General features: G+C 47.3%; 1 protein-coding gene across 1 annotated transcript in view; it reads left to right on the forward strand.

Annotated features, from left to right (window-relative positions):
• SLC2A4 (solute carrier family 2 member 4) overlaps positions 1-15,166 on the forward strand; it is a 239,908-nt gene that overhangs the window by 211,407 nt on the left and 13,335 nt on the right. The window contains exons 9-10 of the mRNA XM_078669648.1: positions 7,516-7,617; positions 11,805-12,008. Coding sequence (XP_078525774.1) covers positions 7,516-7,617; positions 11,805-12,008 — 306 coding nt within the window. The remainder of the gene's footprint in view (positions 1-7,515; positions 7,618-11,804; positions 12,009-15,166) is intronic.

Consider the following 15,166-nt stretch of genomic DNA (forward strand, 5'->3'; position numbering starts at 1 on the left):
AAGCAGCGGGAATATAGAGAGATTGTCTCGAACGAAGCTCGGACACAAGCACTGGCAACCCTCCATCGTCTATACGATGTGGGCGACAAATCGGGTAAGCCCCTAGCTTGGTTAAGCAGGAAGGAAAGGGCAGCGAGATGGGTGGAACAGATTAGACGGTTAGATGGCGACCTGGTGTGTACCGAACAGGAGATAGCAGACGCTTTTGCGTCTCATTATGAATGCTTCTATGCGGCAAGAGACCTCGGGACGAACGAGGAGGCACTACAATACATGGGAAGGGTGGACTTACCCACACTAGCAACTGAATCCAGCTTGGCACTGGAGGCAGACATCACACTCGATGAGATCTCTGAGGCCGTAAATAAACTGAAAACAGGGAGGACATCGGGGCCCAACGGGTTCCCAGCGGAATTCTTTAAACGCACAGCGGATCTGTTGACGCGCCACCTCAAAGCCCTGTATACTGAGTCCTACCAGGAAGGACGCCTCCCGCCAGACCTCGCTCTGGCCACCATTGTCCCGATCCACAAAAAGGGCAAGCCCACAGATGACTGTGCCTCGTACCGCCCCATTTCACTCCTTAACATTGAGGTGAAGATATTGGCAACGGTATTGGCGACTCGCTTGAGGTCGGTGATTCCAGATCTCATACATGCGGACCAATCCGGATTCTTGCCAGACAGAGCGACTAAGCTAAACCTGAGACGCACACACAATTGGCTACAAGAAGTCAAAGACAGAGAGGAACCCCACTGGTTTCTATCATTAGACGCGGAAAAAGCGTTTGATGCAGTGCACTGGCCTTTTCTTATGGCGGCGCTACAACGGTTCGGCCTGGGCCCAAAATTCCAGGGATGGGTAGAGCTACTGTATACAGCACCGAAAGCCCGTGTACGGGTGAATGGCAGGTTGTCACGAGAATTCCGGGTCTCCAGAGGCACAAGACAGGGGTGCCCACTGTCCCCCTTACTATTCACGCTGACGATTGAGGTCCTGGCGGCCAAGATTAGACAGAACCCGGACATCCACGGCTTCTCATGGGGGGTACCCAGGGGAATACAGGAAAAAATATTGTTATATGCATGTGCTGTTGTACATAACCGAACCCGAGAGCTCGGTCCCGGAGTTATTCAGGGAATTGGAAGGCTTTGGCGCAAGAGCGGGTCACACCATCAACTGGAACAAATCAGTCCTCTATGATCCACGAGGGGCCGACATGTGGGGGATCTTGCCTGAACAACTGCTCACCACTACTGAGGGGTTTCAATACCTGGGGGTGTATGTCACACTAGACAGGGTGCTCTCGTTCAGTAAAAATGTAGAGCGAGTCATGACCGTAGCGATAGAGGACATGACCAGATGGAGGCAACTGCCGCTCACCCTGTTAGGCAGGGCGGCAATGTATAAAATGATCACACTCCCCAAGTTCCTCTATGCACTCCAAAATGAGTATTACCCACTCCCGGCCACCGCACTACCCAAAGTCCATGCAGACTTACATTCCTTCCTGTGGTTGGGGAAACAACCACGTATTGCCCTCCAGACACTCCAACGGCACCAGTACAGTGGGGGGATTTCTCTGCCCAATCTAGAGGCGTACTACTGGGCGGAACACCTGACACCCATAAACGACTGGATTCACGCCCCGGCCGACCACCCGACATACGCACTGGAACGGCAAAAGTTGTCACCACATAATGTACTCCACTACCTATATGGGGGAAAGGCGCGGAGGTCGCTCTTACCGGCGACATTGATCACATTGCGGGCGTGGACACGAGCTACAAAACGTATGGGGTGGGAGGGGAGACCGACAAGACAGACGCCGTTATGGCATTGCCATTGGTTGACGGAATTAAAAAAACTGAAGGGATTCCAAAGATGGGACGACATTGGCATCTCACATATTGGGGATGTCATATGTAAGGGTGAACTGAAATCGTTCAACATGCTACAGGTGGAATATGGACTACACCACTCACAACTTTTCAAACATACACAATTGGTGCATGCATGGAGAGCCCAAAACATCACACTCACGGACTTGCCAGAATACGCACCACTGGAGGGCAGACTCCTGCAGGAACAGGTAACACGTCAGGCGGTCTCACTCACATACAAGACACTAACAAATAATATGCTAGGAGACTTAACAAAACTAAGAGGATTATGGGAGGCGGAAGTGGGGGAGATGGAAGATTTAGATTGGGAGATAGTCCTGATGCACCCACGCGAGGTAGCGATTAAGTCAAGGCTGAGGCTCATTCAGTTGAACGTGCTCCACAGGACATACTTTGATAGAGTACGTCTCCTCAAAACAGGGAAAATAACAGACCCCACGTGTCTCAGATGTCAACAACAGCTAGGGGATTTTTACCACACTATATGGTCTTGCGATAACATACAAATATACTGGACACACATTTTCACGGAACTGGGTGAAGTTCTAGGGGTAGACTTAGCTCGAGATCCAAAACTGGCATTGTTGGGCATGACGAACGAAGTAGACCTACCACGCGACCAACTCATATTTCTGGTGCTAGCACTAGTGGTGGCCAAGAGAGACATAGCGAAACACTGGGGGGCCGCAGAGACACCAGACATAGAGGAATGGAGAAGGGGTCTAGATCTCTACATGGTGGCAGAAAGGGTAACGTATAAGGCGAGAGGGAGCCCCAAAAAGTTCCGGAGAGTCTGGGCAAAATGGAGACAATATCATGGACTTGAGGGAGGGCAATGAGGTGTGATAGGCCGAGTATGGAGGGCAAACGACAGGATTGAGACCGAATACGACCCGGTAAAGACATAGAGGGGGGAGATGTGTAGCATCAAGGAGAAACTAAAAAGAAAAGACGGGAAAAGCAATGTTCTGTGGGAAAATGTCGGGAGGGGGGAGGTGGTGTAATGTGAGACTCCGACTGTAGGGTGGGGGTAGCAAATATTGTGGTGCTAAAAGGGTATGATGTGGCAATTTACATGTTGGGGAATGTTATCTCAGTTACATTGGGCACAGTTGGGGGGGGAGGGAGGGTACTAAATAATAAAATGCAGGTGTCCGACTTGTCATGGAAAGCCCGAAATGATAACCATATAAAACGTTCGACTGCTAGATCAAAGTTGCGCCGCCCGGCCTCCGGGATGTGGGCTGATGCGCCGTGATAACAGTTATGACTTATGTAAGTGTACAATCGGCAGATTGGAAGTACAGTTCATGGGCTGGTGATATCCGTGCTCTTCCTGCTACAAAAATAAAGTTTAAAAAAAAAAATTCCATGGAACATCGCTGGTTTTTCAGCGATGTTCCATGTAAAACGGCGATATGCTTGATAATACGACCCTGTGGTTAAGGGGCATATTACCAAGCTATAGCGACAATTATCGCTAAGCTTGGTTAGCGGGCATTTAAATATCGCGCGCTCCGACGATTTTTATCGCTTAGGAGCCTTGATATTATCAAGGTTTATCTCCTAAGCGATAAAAATCGGCCGAAATGCATGAATATCGCTGAAAAGTCAGCGATATTCATGCATTAGCGAGCAAATGCTCTTAGCCATGTTATCCACCTACCATTGGATAATATGGCTAAGAACTGCTCTGGGCAGGCGTTAGCTTTTGGAGATAATCGCGCTTAGCGCGATTATTACCAAAAGTTGGTAATAGGGGATAGCGATGTTAGCAACTGTTTCCAGTCGCTAACATCTTGGCACGCCCACTCTGCATGTCATTAGCGATAATCATCGCTGACATGCAGAGTGGGCCCCTAAATGCCCGCTATCGCCTATTAGCTGTCGCTAACTGGTGTTAGCGACAGCTAGGTAATAGGACGATAAAATTATCGCCGCTTTAGCCCTTGGTAATATGCCTCTAAGGGCCTTATGTATGAGCCCTTGCATCACATTTACGCCGCTGTTGCGTCACTTTTTTGTGATGCTGCGGCAGAGTAAATAATGCACCACGGTGCGCTATATTTACGAAGTGACGCATCTAGGTGGATGCGTCACTTCGTAAACCCCTGCGCTACATTATACCTGCGTCAGGTATAATGTATGCAAGGTGGGCGTTCCCCCGCAAGAAAGGGTCGTAGATTTCACTGCGCCACTTCGAGGACACCAATGCGTCAAAACCTTATGCCTGCTTCATGGCAGACGTAAGGGTGATGCAGGCCCTTTCACATGGGGCATGCCCATGTGAAAGGTCGCTTTGCTGGAGTTGCGTCTGTTTTCAGACACACTCCAGAAATGCGCCACTTTTGCAACTACAGATATGTCAGTAGTACTGAAGTATCTGTAACTCATTGCGACATGATACACCGTACTGTAAATACGGCACTTCCATGGTGTCGCAAGAAGGGCGCACTGAAAAGTGTTGCAAGCAATGCAACACTTCTCATAAATAATGCCCTTAGAGCTCAGGCCAAGTACTAGAAAACCTCTCTTGATAGTAAAGCCTTGTGGGTGTGTTGGTAACCCATGAAAGCCTAAGCTAAGGCCTCAAAACCTCCATAAAGGCTAACGTAGGACTCTTTCAAGGGAGCAGTGTTTTTCTCCATGCATCTCTTAAAGCAGTGGTTCCCAAACTTTTGACTCCTGAGGACCCCCATTGAGTCACCACTGGAAGCCGGGGACCCCCAAGCAATTTGTATGAGTTAACTTTCAAAATTAAAACAGTAATTCGAAAAAAATACACACATGTGCACACAAAACAAATACTCAAAGTACTAAGGATTTTGGGGCCAGATGTACGACCATTTCATTTAGCGCCTCGCATTTGGCGACACATTGCGAGTGGCAAATTGCGAGTCGCTAAATGAAATGTACAACAGTGTGTTTAACACTGTTTGGGATTCCAAATGGGGTCGCAAATTGCGAGGTTCATTAATATTAATGAGCCTCTCACAATTTGCAAGCCCATTGGGAATGCCAGCCCTCCCAGGGATGGTGGCCTGCTGGGCTCTGCAGGCCAGCATGTCTCGGACTGCTTTTAAATAAAGCAGTTCTAAAAAATAAAATGCAGCCTGTTTACCATGCATTTAAAATAAAATAGAAAATGAAACGTTTTCGTTTCAAATTCTAAGGGCAGGCAGAGGTCCCTGGGACCACTGCCTGCTCTTAAAAAATAATCTTGCATGCATTTGCAAAGGGGGAGGTGTCCCCTGGGGACCCTTTCCCATTTGCAAATGCATTACCATCTACTTGAAGTAGGTGGTAATTGCGACTGTTTTGCGACCGCAAAACATTTGTACATGGTTTTGAGACTCCCTATTTGGAAGGGAATGCCCCTTCCAAATAGCAAGTTGCAAAACCTATTTAGTGAGTCGCAAACAAATTGCGACTCGCGAAATAGGCTATGTACATGGCTCAATAGGTTTTTGCATGCATAAACGGGTTTGCGAACCCGTTCGCGCATATAAACACGGATCGTACATCTGGCACTTAGTATTTTATATTGAAGTAATAGCCCCTCTGTCACATGGTATTTCATTTGTTTTATAGCATCTCTCATACCATTGTAGGATGTCAGAGCACTTTACATCACACACATATAGAGACATTGAATCATACATGTAAATCAGTGTGTATATAAAATGTTTAAAGAGTGCTTGGTCTGGAAAAGCACAAACTCAGGATTCAGAATATAACACAGTGGCTAGCACTGACTTTAACATTAAAAATGCATTTCCACCCAAATAAATCTTTTTAGCAGCATCAGAATAATGAATAACTGGGAAAAAATATAAGTTAATAACTGGTACCATGAAGTTTGCAAGCAGCTCTTTGATGACAGTTTATAGGTCCCTCTGCTAGATTATGATTGTCACTTATGAAGTGCACAGTAACAGAAGAATTTCTGTGACAAAAGCAGTAACCACGAGCCTATGCACATAAAATGATACACGTTCTTTGCAGTAGGCACATTAACCCTCTGTGCTACATTAGTTCAATCAAAGCTGCCACTGAACAAAACTCTCCTCAGCTCCAGCTGTTACATTAATCACTGGCATTCTCTTGACACTTTTATTGTTGCTGGAAAGATGCTAATTATACAAGGAACGTTTCTGTGCTTTTAAAACTGTTGTCTACGGACCCCCTGGGAATGTGTCACGGACCCCTCTGGGTCTGCGGACCACAGTTTGGGAAACACTGTCTTAAAGCCTTGAGAGCATGAAGGCAACACATGAAAAGTAAGCAATGGCCTAGAAAACCTCTTTCAAGACTAATAAAGGAGTTATTGAGGGGAGCAGAGGTGATTTGTGACTTTGGTAAAGTTTAGTGGATATAAAGGAAAACCCTGGAAGCCTGGCAGAAGGCCTTAAAAACTCCTCTTGGAACTGATGTGGTACTCGTGCCAGTGGTAATATTGTCAGTGACCCAGGTAAAGACTTGTGGCCACAGCAATAAACCATGAAAGCCAAAGGTAAGACCTAGAATCCGTGGCCAAGGATAATGAGGCAGTCTACGACTTCCTGATTCGGGTAAAGTTTTGTGGACATGTAAGAAATCCAAGAAAGCCTAAGCTAATACCTTCTTTTCAGTAGGACTTGAAGAAAGGGAACAGAAGTACTCTGGGGCATATTATCAAGAAACGGAGATAAAATTATCGCCACTTTAGCGGCAGGAACTGCTGCTAAAGTGGCGATAATGGGCTTGATAATATGCCCTTGTGAATTCCCATTTAAGCCTATGTTCTGGTGTGAACATGGGTTTCTACGGGAATTCTCTACGGCATATTATCAAGCCCATTATCGCTGCTTTAGCGGCAGGAAGCGACGATCATTTTAGCTCCGTTCTTGATAATATGCCCCTCTGTGTTTCAGGTAATGTGCTTTGGGCATCTGTGAAACCCATGAAGGCATACAAGGAGACTAAGAAGTGGATATTGTAGAAAGCGGGTTTTACTCACTGTTCGACTTAGTACGCCCGCTCTCTCACTACTTTGCTTGCCAGTTTTGATCTTTAAACTTAAAATAAAAAGCATCCTGCTAGGGAGTTACCTGGGTTCTTTAGACAGTCTGTGGGTTGGAACTGTGTTACATAATAATTTTTCTGGCACTACAATTGCTGACTTTGCCCCGAAGCCTTGAATTAGTTGGAGACTCCCTGTAACATTGTATTTAACTTTACTCTATTGTACTTCAATTATTCCAAGTCACTGGCCACTCTAGTGTGCAGCTTTCAAAAGGTAAACCCTACAGGGTATTTGGAGACTAATTTATATTTGTTTTTAGTAGTCCTTCCTTTCTTGGTTTTAAAGCACCCAAATTTACTCATCTATAGCCAAAACCAAAAAGAAAGGAATTTAGGTGCCAGGGGTGGCATTTGGGTCAAAACAGTCCACACCACTGGAATTCAGCGATGGGGATTGGTTGTCGTCTGTCGGAAGATGGGGGGCCCTAGAGTCGGTGGGCGGAAGACTCAGTGTCGCTGGGGGAGAGGGGACCTTGTTTGACTGTCATACTCCTGATAATTGCTCTGAATGGTATGGTGACTCCTGGACCTTTCTGTCTCCTCACAGCTCTTCCTGGTGGAGCGCGCTGGCCGTCGGACATTACATCTACTGGGATTGGCTGGGATGAGCGGGTGTGCAGTCCTGATGACCGTGGCGCTGGTGTTACTGGTGAGTCACAGAAGATCTTAACTAGCTGGTGGATGAACATTGCTGGGCTCCAAGCGGTGCCAGACTTCTGTGAGTTGTCTCAGAGCAGCCCCTGGTGGCTGGGATGGGTATCACATTTGAAGGGTAGGAGCAGCCTGTAGACACTGGATTGGACACAAGATGGCGCTAGGGTGCAAGTTCCTCATAGTCGTGAGGCAGGTCTCACCAGTTCACCCAAGATACATACATTTAGTTAGTCATGTTGCATTTTCCTGACCTCCGGCTTTAAAGACAAATGCTCCTAGAAGAGGGACATTGGTTCTTGTACTAATGGCTGTACGATGCGACTGCCTGTGAGTTGGGTCCAACCCTTGAAACCTAAAGGAGCCTATAAGAAATAGGGTATTCTATGGTGGAAATTCTGCTTCCCATTTGGTTTTCCAGTCGACAACCTCTCCTCTGTGAGCGAGGTCTGGATTTTGCCCCTGGTCTCTGGGATAGGGTCGCCGGTCAGTTCCTTACACCCTGTCATGTTAGCTAGAAGCCTTTGGCATTCCTGATAGTGGTTGTTTTTCTTTTGAGCGACTACTGCACTCTTTTCCATGAGACCCCAAACAGTTTCCAATTGCCTCAGAGAGCAGCAACCTCCTCCTTTCCAAATGTAGCCATTCCGCTGATCACTGGCTATAAGGAAAAGTTTCTTTATTGTAATATCAGTTCACCCTGAGCACCTCCATTGAAGTCACAAGCACAGACTCGCCTTGCCTGTGTCCAGGCTCCTGAAGGCAGCATTTCCCAAGATAACCCTACACATACGTGTACAAACACACACATGGGCGAAAAAGTGAACATTAACACGGATGAAAGAGAATTGTCTGAGATAGGAAGCCGCTTTCAAAAGCTGAAAATATTGCACTCCAACTTGAAGGCAGTCGGCGCCACCATCACTGCCCCTCGTGCTCTGCCCTCAGGGCAGCAGAGGCCTGACTGCCACCTGAAAACAGACAGTCAGGCCGCCGGGGAGCAGGGCGGGTTGTTTAGGTCTTGAATGGAGGCTTTCATGATGAAGAAGCAAGGATGCGAGTAAGCACGGTATCTTCATTGACAGTTAAATACTGAGTATAGAAGCCACCTTGGTCCCTGAACATGTGGCAGTAGAGGAAGAGAACAAACGGTTCGAGACCCTCACGGGTGAGTACAGTGCCTTGAGGCCCTCACGGGTGAGTAGAAGCACCTTGAGACCCTCACGGGTGAGTAGCAGCGCCTTGAGACCCTCACGGGTGAGTAGCAGCGCCTTGAGACCCTCATGGGTGAGTAGCAGCACCTTGAGACCCTCAGGGGTAAGTAGTGCGCCTTGAGACCCTCACAGGTGAGTACAGCACCTTGAGACCCTCACGGGTGAGTACAGCGCCTTGAGACCCTCAGGAATGAGTACAGCGCCTTGAGACCCTCATGGGTGAGTACAGCGCCTTGAGACCCTCACGGGTGAGTACAGCGCCTTGAGACCCTCACGGGTGAGTAGCAGTGCCTTGAGACCCTCACGGGTGAGTAGCAGCGCCTTGAGACCCTCACGAGTGAGTACAGCGCCTTGAGACCCTCACGGGTGAGTACAGCGCCTTGAGACCCTCACGAATGAGTACAGCGCCTTGAGACCCTCACGGGTGAGTAGCAGCGCCTTGAGACCCTCACGGGTGAGTACAGCGCCTTGAGACCCTCACGAATGAGTACAGCGCCTTGAGACCCTCACGGGTGAGTACAGCACCTTGAGACCCTCATGGGTAAGTACAGCGCCTTGAGACCCTCCCGGGTGAGTAGCAGTGCCTTGAGACCCTCACGGGTGAGTACAGCGCCTTGAGACCCTCACGGGTGAGTAGTGCGCTATACAAACCCCTTGATTGATTGATTGATTGAGAAAGGAACAGGATGATTCTATCCAAACGAGGCAAAGGACTCTGGACCACTGAGACATCTGCACTGGATTCTGGGTAAAACAGCAGTGCCCACTGAATGGAGGAAGGGGCCTCCAGGGGGCTGCTTTGCACATCTCTGAACCAGGAATGAGCCCCTGGCCCTCGTGCCAGGGGGCTGCCAGCTTTCTGATAATACAGAATGATACATTGCACAATCCAAGGTGCTACAGTTTGTTTGGAGGACCCTTAGGGATTTCCTGATTAGGCTATATTGACAAAGGTGTATTCTCTTTTCTAATATATATCACATTCCCCAGGTAATATTTTAATTCAGTCCAGCTTGTAGGGCGATTTCTCTGCCAGAGGTTGTGTTTCGGAAAAGAAAGTGCCCAATATTGACTGAATTATATGGAAAGAAATGATGGGGCGCAGTGACGACAGTATTTTTGTGAAACTGAATATAGGAATGGCAAGTGCATGCTGTGTAAATAGTTTTCTCGTCACTCTCAGTGTAGGTGTCATTACAGCCGGACTGCTCGGATGTAGTGTTCAGCCAGGATGCCAGATACAACCCATACACACGTTAAAGGGGAAATGTGATAGTGCAGACCGTGCTGTCCAGTTTTGTGGTATAAGATAACATTCCCTACAACCAACACATTCACATGGACTGTGTTCACAGCATCCAATCCAAAGAAACAATCTTGGCTTTATCTTGAAAATGCATCTTGGTGTCACTTTTTGTGGGAAGGGCAAAGAGCCATGTTTGTGGTTTCTAGAAGGGTAGGATCATTGTTCTATCAAAGGCATGACCTTGCATGATAGCCACACCGCCCTGTCCTGAACACAAAGTAGGTTTGGCAGGTCATCGAACCAGAGGTGCCCGGCTCGTAGCACTTGCTGGCTCCAACTGTGATGCAGGTAACCAAGAGAAAAACAAGTGACGTAAGGGAAGCCGAGCTTGTATTAAACGCCCCTTAGTCGCTTTCTTATGTTTTAATACAAAATGGCTGCCGCTGAACGTGGGCTCTCACTCATTCTCTCTGAATCCTGAAATCCATCCTGGGCCAGTTTTACCTCCTGAGACTGATTTTTGATCCAATAAAGTTTTAAACTGCAAATGCGCTGATCCTCTCGTGCTGTAACAAAACACTTTAGGGGAAAATTTCTTGCCTATGAGGGACCCCTCCATCAGTCACATGGGGTCGGGGTACCTCTACTTTGATCCTTTCTATCACTTTTAAATGTTAATTTCTCCCATGGGGACCATGTCCCGATGCACAAAATAGCGGCCACAACTTTCAGATTGCTGCCAGCCAATCGCGGCATTGCTGTTGGCACGTGGATCCGCGAACCCGTCGGCATCCTCAGCGGATTCATGTCTCTAGATATACATAAATCGTTTTACTTTAATACTCCAAAATTACTGAACAGATTTAAACCAAATTACAAAAAGCACTTTTTCTGGACCAAGATCTATCTTTCTGCCAAATTTGGTGTCATTCCATTCAGCGGTTCAGGCTGTAGTCGTGTCTAAAAGACCTATGGGAAATTGTGTGGGTAAAACACATTTTGGGACCCCACCCCCTTTATAGTGGCCGTTTGACGGAAAACATTCCAGCCAGCAGCTGAAGTGACTGGCGCACTATTTTTTAAATGTTTGTGTAGATTCGTCAAACAGCGCCAAAATTATTAGCAAAATAAAAAATGCTTTTCCTATGGAAACTAGGTCCTAACTATGCATACTGGTGACTGCCAGTGGGTAATATCTTGTAAAGCGTGAACTAATCACCCCTAAGGGTCTCAATGTGCTGGGGGCCATCAGGGAGATTAAGTGAGATATTGCCCAGAGTCACATGGTGCTGAGCTGAACCGTGAACCCCGCGCTCCGGAGTCAGCCACTCTGGCAACTGCGCCACTCTTCTGTATGTATATGCATGAATGTATAGTTTAACCCCTTCGACGCTGATGACGAGCTGGGCTCGTCATGAGGTAGCCTCCTCGCACGCTCATGACGAGCCCAGCTCGTCACGTAAAGTGCGCTTTTGAAAAAGTCAGCGTACGACCGGAATTCCGCCCGCACGCATGCGGTTAAACAAAATAGAGAAAGCAGGCTTTGATAATTTTTTGCCTTTAAAAAAAAAGGCTTCTTTTCAGAAAGTATCCTGAAGGAGTATAAAAAAGAAAAGTAAACTGGTGGCAGATATAGGTACCAAAAATGGAATTGAAGAAAGCATGTGGCTGTGGACTGAAGGAGTATGTACTGATGAGGTTTACTTTCTTCTCCTTTCTGTGCAGGACAAGGTGCCGGCCATGAGCTACGTCAGTATGGTCGCCATCTTTGGCTTTGTGGCGTTCTTTGAGATTGGTCCTGGCCCCATTCCTTGGTTCATCGTAGCCGAACTGTTCAGCCAAGGCCCGCGGCCAGCAGCCATGGCCGTCGCCGGATTCTCCAACTGGACGGCCAACTTCATCATCGGGATGTGTTTCCAGTATGTGGCGGTAAGTCTTTGAAAGATGGTTAATGTGTGCACTGCAGGGACAGAGGGGGATGGAAGGCAGATTTTAGTAGGTTAACAGCAGGTTGAGGCGTGGTTTTGGCATAAGCAGGGACTACGTTAATGAGTGCACAGACTCCGCTCTGGGTCTGGAGAAAAACAGAAGGGCAGGGCATGAACAACAGAAACAAACTTGGGGACAGGAAGCAAAAAGTCCTAGGCACATATGTGGAATTAGGAATGGTGATTGCTTGTAATATGCTCGATGAACTTGGGGGCATATTAGCAAGGGGAATTATCACCGCTTTTTCGGCGATTTGTGCCGAGAAAGCGGCAATACTTCTAGAGTCCAATCCACAAGGGCATTTTAACGCCTGGCTCAAGCCCACTTTGCATGTCGGTGACAAACATCGCTAATGACATGCAAAGTGGGCGTTCCCACATCCAACCACATGTAAAATGTGGTTGGAGGTGGGAACACCCTATCACCAAGGCAGGCGTTGGGAGAGGGAGACCTGCGATAAACTCGTTTATCGCAGGTCTCCCAATACCTGCTCTGACCAGGTGTTAGGGCATTGATAACATGGGGGTGTGGATCAGAACGCTGAATCCACCCCCCCCATATTATCAAGGAACACATTAGCGCGTGAAAACAACGTTTGTTTTCATGCGCTAATGTGCCATATCGCCGACTATCGCCGGATTTGATTTCGCCTACGTGATGCGCATAGATAATTGCGCGCTATCACGGTGAAGAAATCCGGCGATATGGGGGTGTGCGTTGTGCGTTTTCTAACGCACTTCTAGGTAATATGCTCCTTGATTGCTTAGACAAAGAACTCCTCAAGGGGTGACCTTGAAAGTAGGGGGTATGCTGGACCAGAATATTGGACACCCCTCATTTCAACAAAGACAGAGTTGTAATAGTTGCAGAGAGTCTGTGGTTGTACTGAGACCAAGGAAGGATCAGTGCGAGGGTTCACCGCAGCTTTCCCAGGTTGCCTAAGACATGCTGCCAGTAGTGTCTAGCAGTTGCGGCTGGCATGATTCACGGATGGTGGGGTGGGGGATCGGGGTGGGGGAGGGTGCGTGGGGAATACTTTGCAATTAGGAAAGCATTCCATTTGAGTGCAGCTAATATCAATGTACTTAACCATGATGTCATTATGTTTGGAATCATCTCCTTATGCTCACAGTCAGCATCATGTTATATTATTAGCATGTGTGGACAATCTGAAATATGATATCTACTATACTGCTCACTGTTTTGCTGTCCCGCATATATTATATGCATATTCCTAAAACAGCGCCTTCCATACATGATGTAAAGGTGATGATTACGGGGCATATTATGAAGAAAGGGCGTTACATTATCGCCGCTTTTATCGGCAGGAAACTGCCGATAAAGCGGCGATAATGTGCTTGATAATATGCTCTACAAATTCCAATCGAAGCCCATGTTAGATGTCTTCACATCTAACATGGGCTTCGATTGGAATTCATAGAGCATATTATCAAGCACATTATCGCCGCTTTATCGGCAGTTTCCTGCCGATAAAAGCGGCAATAATGTAACGCCCTTTCTTCATAATATGCCCCTAGGTTTATTGCAGGAAAGACACACAAGTAACGTTAGATGGTTTGGTGGCAATATAAGATTCATTGAGTGTATTATTTTAGCGTGAAATAGATGACAAGGGAAAACTTTAACATTTGGGACTGAATCTCGCTGCTAAAATTCCATTTTCTGAAAGCTAGTGGGAGGTGTGCATGGTGTTGCTGGATATCTGGCATATTTGGATGTATGACGTTACAACGCATACTTTTACAACGCCTACCTTTACAACGCGGTTTTTACAACGCATACCATTACAACGCATAATGCTTTTAGGCGCTGGATAGTGAATAGTTTAATTTACTATTCCAACTCCAGTCCCGTGGATAGTAGGGAAGGTTATTGGATAGTAAATTAACCTATTCCCTATCCTAGAGCGCCCCCCAGAGCAATGTGTTGTAATAGTTTGCGTTGTAAAAGTTGCGTTGTAATGGTAGTTCGTTGTAAAAGTTTCGTTGTAAAGGTTGTTTACCGGCATATTTCAGCTGTGTCGTATTGCATGCAGCTTACATGGAGAAAACAGGAGAGTGCCTACATGGAGAAAACAGGAGAGTGCTTATGACTGGCTTGGTCGGCCGGGCGGGCGACCAAACAGTCAGCGCCCACAACAGTGGGCAAGCCACTCCCACCCTGCCTGCAGCAGGAGCATCCCCAAATCATTCATAATATCATTTTATGTATCTGCTTCTCGCATTATGAGAAAGCCGTGGGGCGACGCTCCTCTGCCCACATGGAGGAGCCGCCCCTGGTGTCTAGTCTCCTACAGGCACCCTCAGAAACCAACGAGACGAGGGCAGAGCGGCAGATCAGGAGCAGACAGGAGAGGAGCATGGCTCCAGGCAGGCCTCTGCTGTTAATTACAGACCTTTCGCTGCAGATCCACGCAAAGCTGCCAAGCTTGACATGTCAATACAGATCTAAAGATACAGTGTGAGATGCTCCAGACATGACTAGCAGAGCCTGGACCACATATAAAGAGGGAGCTCCTTCAAGGATGAACAGTCAGGCACGAGCAATCGATAGTGAATCGCTCAAGACACGATATACAGTCTGACATGGAGATCATAGGATGACATGTAAAGTCTACGTTATGGGCATTACAACACATCATAGTCGTGACGTAAAGCCTGAGTTATGGACAGAGCAAGATGCCATTGGTTGACATATAAAGTCTGAGTTATGGAAGGCACACAGTATGGCGAATCGATTGCACATTTTACCAAATATCAGAAGCTTTGCAATGCAGCTCAGATGACCCTTTGCAATGCACCATGGGCGCCAGCAGGACAATGAGATTCCATAACCCCAGCAGCGCTGAGCCATAACTGGAAGAACAAAGGCGCTTTCAGAGGGAAGTCATGCTTGGAAGGCTAGCCCTGTGGGAGTTTGCATTGAAGATCACTATGTAAAAGAGGACCAGAAACTCACCTAGTGGCCGGTCTCCCACTCACCTCGCCTAAGACTACAGCTAGAGTCAAATCTAGATGTGTTGACTGAGCAGCAGGCCTCAGCAAACCATGCTGGTTGTTTTTTGCACAGTCTATTTT

The sequence above is a fragment of the Lissotriton helveticus genome, chromosome 12, assembly GCF_964261635.1.
Source record: "Lissotriton helveticus chromosome 12, aLisHel1.1, whole genome shotgun sequence".
In the NCBI taxonomy this organism is placed as follows: Eukaryota; Metazoa; Chordata; class Amphibia; order Caudata; family Salamandridae; genus Lissotriton; species Lissotriton helveticus.